The sequence below is a fragment of the Vigna unguiculata genome, chromosome 4 (genome assembly GCF_037176805.1).
Source record: "Vigna unguiculata cultivar grain cowpea cultivar isolate G323 ecotype 2 chromosome 4, ASM3717680v1, whole genome shotgun sequence".
NCBI classification, from domain to species: Eukaryota; Viridiplantae; Streptophyta; class Magnoliopsida; order Fabales; family Fabaceae; genus Vigna; species Vigna unguiculata.
Window position 1 is genome coordinate 4089294 of NC_140795.1, and position 7289 is coordinate 4096582.

General features: G+C 30.0%; 1 protein-coding gene across 1 annotated transcript; it reads left to right on the forward strand.

The window, feature by feature from the left end:
* The first annotated feature begins 4281 nt into the window (after positions 1 to 4281).
* LOC114181871 (uncharacterized) lies at positions 4282 to 7067 on the forward strand. The gene is made up of 2 exons (XM_028068484.2): positions 4282 to 6059; positions 6745 to 7067. The coding sequence occupies exon 1, from the start codon at positions 5050 to 5052 to the stop codon at positions 5962 to 5964; it is 915 nt and encodes a 304-aa protein (XP_027924285.2). The 5' UTR covers positions 4282 to 5049; the 3' UTR covers positions 5965 to 6059; positions 6745 to 7067.
* The last annotated feature ends 222 nt before the right edge of the window (positions 7068 to 7289 follow it).

Genomic DNA, 7289 nt, shown 5'->3' on the forward strand with positions numbered 1-7289 from the left:
ACTCAAAAAATTAAAAGACCAAATTAATAATTATACCTTACAAAATTTATTAACATATAAGTAGTGACGAAATCTACGTGTATATGTGTATGGACAAATACAATTCCTAATTTTATTAAAATTATTACTAAGTATAAGAAAAAAAAAATTTATATTTTTAATCTTATATATTTTTCCCCTTCAGCATATTATTCCACTGACATAAAATCTTATATCCATAAATGTGGAGAAAGAGGTAAAAAAATAGAAGAACATGAGTGGTATAAGAGCACAGCGAGATCTCTTGAGAACAAATATCACATTACAATATATTTAGGTTTCACTTTTATAGTGATATGGAAAATATTGAAGTGTTTGAATTTTTTTAAGATTAGTTTTTAATGAGTTTCTAAAGTAGGTGGATGTTTTAATATACAATAACCATTCGTTTAAGTTCGTATTTTAATTTTGAGAGTTTGATGCAGACTTATAAAATTTTAAGAGTCATATTATAATGTAAAATATTATGAGATATAATAACGGTATGAAATATTATGAATATTGAAAATTTTTAAAATTATAAAAATACGAAAGATATAAGAGATATGTTACAAGGGCAACTTGTTATTTTATTTTATTCATATAATTTTTATATCTATCTATTTATCTAGATTTACACACATATATATATATATATATATATATATATATATATATATATATATATTATACCAGAATATACAGTGAAATGATTTTAATAATTTTCTTAAAATAAAATTACAAAATTATTCATCTGAAAATTTTTACAGATAGATTGCGGACTTAAATGATGTTTCCTGTGTACATGAGATCACTTTGAGAATAAAAATTAACTGCAGTGTGTTTTTGTTTCTCGTAAAATTGACTAGATTCTATGCACATAAATGCATAGATATTGATATTGCATAACACGCGTGCTGCAACTTGCAATGCTGCACTATGTTGGTAAATTATGCCTCCTTTGTAAGGTGATGGATTCATCATAAATGAAAATAGCCTATTTATAAACATTTATAAATTATTACTCAATTATAGGTTTTGTGGTCTGCAGTAACATTCATAACTTTTGAAGTCTACAACGATGATAACAATGTTTGGATTTGGAATCTCACTCCTTGAGTTGTGGACTCTAATTGGTTCATAGCTTTTGTTAACCGTACGTTGAAGATATCGAAGATATCAAGACGGAAAATAAAATAAAATCTTCTTTTTTTAAAAATTTATTCGGTCGGATGATACCCATTTTTATTTAGACGTGTTAGTTTAGTATTTGTTTTAAAAATGTGTCAATCCAGTCTCAACTTTTAAAAAAGTGTCTTAATCAGATCTTTCTCATACAAAAATTACTAAAGCCGTTAACTTAATTCATAACTTTTATTACTAATGTTTGATATAAATAACAATACTTAATTTTATAAGTCATTTTAAATATTAATACCATTAATGGTGTTAATAACTTTTTTGTTAAAAAAGACTTAATTGAGCCATTTTTTTAAAAGTTGGAACTCAATTGACATCCTTTAAAAAATGAATATCAAACTTACACATTTAAATAAATTTGGGTACCATCTAACTAATTAAACCTTATTTAAATTATCTTAATACGATATTAGGTCACTTGAAATATTCATCGTAAAAGAGTAGTAATTCTCCCAATTTTTTTATACATATAAATTTATATATTTAGTATCCTAAATTTTGATATATCTATTTTAATACCTTCAAAATGTTTTTTTTAAGATCTGTTATGGATAAAAAAGTATGTTGGGAAATCTTACATTTAATAATTAAATCTATAACGTGTAAGAGTGAGACAAATCTCACAAAAGAAAATAAAGAAAAAGAAAATTATTGTTGATTAGACTTAATTGAGGAAACCACGAAAATGAAATCTATATGTTTGACTCAATTATTTCAGGAAATGTTAGAGATAATTACAACCAAGCTTTGTATATATTTATGGTCATATCATGTCGATAGATATCAATGTTCAGTATCGTCACTGAGAAAGAAAACCCTAAAGTATTATCATGAACCAAGTCGTAGATTGAATTTTATTACTTAAAAAGAAAATCCAAGGTCAAGATTATCAGATAGTATAATTGGGAGTGTTTGAATAATGTCTGTGAGAAAGTTCTTTTATGATATTTTTAGTTTTTGAAAATTCAGTTTACAATTTTTAACGAAAAGGTTCTTTTTTTAAATTTGTCTAACTAATTTCATTGATCTTTTGCTCAATTTTTTAATCAAAAGCGATTGTATGAAAAGGAAAAAGTCCAATGACACTTATCTGACTATGCAAAGTAAGTGAAGATATTTATGGTTGTTTTTTTTCTTTTTTGAAAAGATATTTATTTTTCTTATTATCCATATTGTTGAGATGACTTGTTTATGACTCTGTTATAACCATAATAATTCAATGTGTGTGAAAGGACAACCACTTAATTGCATGGTTTATGGTGGAACCAACATACACGATTATGGGAAAATCAGTGATAAAATATAATATTAATTGCAAGATTTCTTATTGATTTTTTATGTGCTTTTCTTCTATTAACTATAATATTTCTTTCTGTTTAATACGACTCATGTGTTGTTAAGAATACTTATATAATTTTTACCTAATAAGAAATAGTGATTTCAAAAAAAAAAAATGAAAATTTTTTCAATCAACAATTTGAAGAATAAAATAAAGAAACAAAACGAACAATTGAAAGATATTGATTTGTCCGTTTCTATTTTTCACTATGTTATTGGTATATTTAAAATCCTTGCTTAATGGAACAAGTTAAGTATTATTACCATGTGGAATGTTGAGTTTAAGTAATAATATTTATTAGTTGACAATTTTTTGACAAATATTTATTATTATCTTTTTTTTTGGAAATTTTGAGTTAATATTATATTTCTAAATGAGTAAATGATTAAAAAGATGAGAATGCTAAGATTGCATTTGCACGAAACATATTAAATTATTAAAATTTAAGGATGATTTGACTGTTCTAATTTTTTTTGAATGTGTATATTGAGATAAAGTAATTCATTTCTTTATTCTTTTTGGAAAAGAAATCTACAATCTGATATTGCTAGCAATATGGCACGGATAGGATACTTTAATACATATAAAGCAATTTTTCGAAATAAATATATGAAATGCATGTTGAAGAATTATTAATATCATCATAAATAATTATATAATATAATTAATTTTTGGAGTATATATGTTTTTTCTAAATACTTTTAAAAATTGTGTTTGGTTCCTAAACTTACTCATTCATCATTTTACTTTATAAAAAGAATATAAAATACTTTTTAATAAATGATATTTCGATGTTATATTATAATCAAAGTGAAACTTCGTATGTTATCACTGCTAAAAAATTTTTATGTTACATGAAAATTTTCTTGCAAAATTGTTAAAAAATTTGTAAGAAAAGACTTTTTTTCTGCTATTCTTTTTAAGTATTTTAATTGGCTGATGATTCTTTCATGGATAATTATTTCTTATAAAATTATAAAATTCACACAAAATTTGTTGAAAAAAGTATTTTATACAATATATTTTACAAAAAAATTATTAGCAATTTCATGCAAAATTATTTTCATAACAAAATTTATAAATATTTAAAAAAAAAATTCAAAACAAAATTAATAAGAAATATGAATTTTTTTAATAGTATATTATATTTATACATTATTTGTTAGAGATAATATTTTATGCTACAGTAATAAACAACAATAAAATTTAATTTAGAGATAAAACGTAATTTCTAAAAGTATTTGAAAACGAAACACATAATTAATCTTGAATTTTTATATCAGTTATATTAATTTTGTAACCATTAAAAAATAAAAAATGCATCACTTTAGAAACTGTAGATATAGTATAATGATTAAAAATAAGGTAATAATTTGTGATGTATACATGCAGCATGTAGTGTTATGGTTAGTTGAGGAGCTTTAGGTTAGTGGTGCCAAAAGTTGTAATCACAACCTCCGCAAATTGTGGCCACCGCCGCTCAACGCAGCTACCACTTTAATTCGGATTACTTAATTTACCTTCAAATATTGCTTACATTTCTTAAAATAAAATAAACCTTGCTAACAACCAACCTAATTCTGGTTAATTAACTAATAATACATGTACCATTTTCCACCCAAATTCAACCGTTTACTTTTTCTTGACTTTTCAAATCTGAAAATATATCCAAACATTTTTGTTTTTTTTCACAAATCAATAGTTAAAGTTTCGGTGGTGGTTATATCTCTGGCACCTCCTATATCGCAATGAGTGAAGGTGAAGGTGAGAGTGCAAAAGTTATCATCTTTCTCATACCCTTTTCACTGTTGTTGAAGAATCTGACGGTGGGGAATTCATCAGACAGTGTCTTTGGTTGGGAATGAAAAATGGTTGGGAATTCATTTCATAGATATACATGTTGTTTATTTAAAATCCGATCTTGGTTCATTCATGTGGTCCTCTACTACCACTCTATGACCACCCTGCATACCCAGTACTAATGGAATTTTTGTTGGTTCTGCTGCTAACTACAGCACCTGAAACAGTGAAATTTGAAAGCTCTCTTTCTTTAAAAGCCTTCTTTCTTTCTTTGTACTCTAGAGACTAGAGTGGACTCAAGTTCTCCTAGCCACCTTCGTCTCAATACATTGTCTTCACTTTTTTCTTTTTTTCTTTCTGTTCCTTTCTCTTCTGTTTCATCACCTTTCAAGGATCTGCAGTCATTCACCACAAATCTTGCTTCTTCTTTGTCTCCTCCGTTTTAAAAAAATGAAAAACTTTCAGAATTTGGTTTTCATACACAAACCTCAGTTTCAAAAAAGCTCCTTTCTTTTGTTTTTCCTCTGAAGAAAGAACCGGCGCTTGTTCATGTCTATGTACTAGTTGGTGAAATCCCCCACCCACCTAGAAGTTTTTGTTTCTGGGTCTTATTCTTCTCATTTTTTCTAAGCTTTTTGCTTTGAATCTGCGTGTTGTTGTGAAGAGTGATTATTAGTAGTGCTGCCTGCAACATGTCAGCGATGGATCTTTTTCAAAAACCATCTTCTCTCAGAAAATCAAACAGATTTGAAACAGCCATGTGGGCTGCAAAGCTTGTTCTCATGTCCATGGGGGTTGTCTCCACTCTTGTTTTGTTTAAAGTGGCAGTAGTCCCATACACATTCCACCTTCTTCTCTCCACTCTCCCTCAGTTTTGGGTCTCAGTTAGAAGCTGGCTAACACTCCCATTCCTTTACATCATTGTCAACTTCATCATCGTCATCATTGCAGCTTCCTCCAAAACCAATACCCACCCCAAACACTTCTCCGACTCTCCTGCACTCTCTGATCTCAAGCACTCAACCACCATCATTTCAGACACTACCAGCCACCCAACCGAGCCAGAGAGCCAAACAAATGAACCCAAGGAAGAAGAAAAGGAGGTTGAAGAAGAACAAGAACAAGAACAGCTAGAGCAAAAGCAAGAGCAAGAACAAAAGGTGGTTGAAGAGACTGATTTGTCCTATGGCAAATTCATGCTCCACCCTTTGCTAGAAAATTGCACCAATGATTATCTGTTACCGGATTCCGATGGTGATGACACACTGGAAGCCACGTGGAAGGCCATCATGGAGGGGCAGGGGAAAACGATGAGGCCACAGCTGAAGAAGAGCGACACATGGGGCGCGAGAATCGCCAAGGCAGAGCCATTTCGTCGCAATGGGGAGGGTGATGATGATGATGACCCTGTGGCTTGGGCTCAGAAGGAGCTAAAAAAGTCAGACACTTTCAACGATAGAGCTTCCTTGAGAAGGGAAAAATCCATGAGTCTAGAGGAGCTGAATCGCAGGGCGGAAGCTTTCATTAAGAAGTTCAACCATCAAATGAAGTTGCAGAGGCTGGAATCTATCCAGCGTTTGAAGGAAATGGTAAATCGCCGTGTCTGATGTGGCTAGCTACTACTCTCTTTCTTTTTCACCAGTCACAGTGAAAATTTAGCAAAGTGATGAGAATCTATGGAACTTTGTTGACCATTTTGAAGGTATTTATCACATATGCTTATTTTAGTTCTTCTCACTGCATTAGGTCAGCACATTACCAAATCCATGTGTTATGCAGAATTTCACTGTGGGATATGTGTGTAATCATATGTATATGTAACATATTTGTTGTTATTAAACCCTTCAGTAATTTTTCTCCAAACCCACTTATGCTTTTAGAACGGTTAGTCTTGTCATATGCTAGATGACAACTGTTCGCATATTAGTGTTTGGATTAGCAATAGTAGTTAAATACAGCACTTTCGTATGGAATCTTTTTGTACCTAAATTAAACATAATCAAATGTCTGCTGAACTTTTTATCCTTTTTCCTACGAGGTATGACCTCAGGAAGGACTATGTAGAGCTTCTTATATATATATATACTCAAATATGTATTTTTGTGACTGAAAAAGTGACACTGTCATTCATTCCATGGTGCATATATCTATGCATCTAATTATATTCTTGAAGCACTAGGCATTCAACACTTGTCGAAACATAAGTAGTAGTTGGAGAAATTAAATGAATCTAGCTTTGATTAGACTGTTCCACCTACCAAACACTTGATTGAAGAGTAGGAAAATTATAATCTACATTATTAGTACGTAATATATATAATAAATCCCACATATATAAGTTCCAATTGTCGGTTTCCCTATGTTGACTCTTTCTTCTCCATTGGCAGGACTTGCTGTGTACATATTTTTGCTGCTGAGACTGTGAAGAAGCCAAGACAAGTATCAGACATGGTGTACTTTTTCCCTTGTCAAGTTTCTTGTGACATGGTGGGCATAAGTTAGGTTTCTCCCAATCTGTTGTGCAATTTCTTTGCTCTACATCTTCTACTAAACTATTCAGAAGTTTAGTTTTTCTCATATCACCTAATGTTTGTATTGATTATGTAGTTTGAACCCAGGTAGCATTATGAGGCGATTGTTTAATGTCCAATGTACAATTTCTGCTATTTTATGCAGACTTAATAATTTACCAATTAATCCAGCTTTAAAATGCATGTTGAGTGAGAAAGTAGTGTGTTGGTCTGAGTGGAGTTGGATCAAAGTGGGTTTGAGTTTGGCAGATGAATAAACATGATTTAAAAAACAAAAAGGCTACGTCGTAGATTCTATTTGCTGAATGGTTGTCCTTTTTTACTTTTATAATTACAAGAGAACCGACACAGAAGGAAGGGGGGAACAAAGTTGGATACATACCATTTGAACCAAATCATAT

Excerpts from the sequence above, each read along its gene's own strand:
- LOC114181871 (XM_028068484.2), top strand. The coding sequence starts at position 5,050 with ATGTCAGCGATGGATCTTTTTCAAAAACCATCTTCTCTCAGAAAATCA.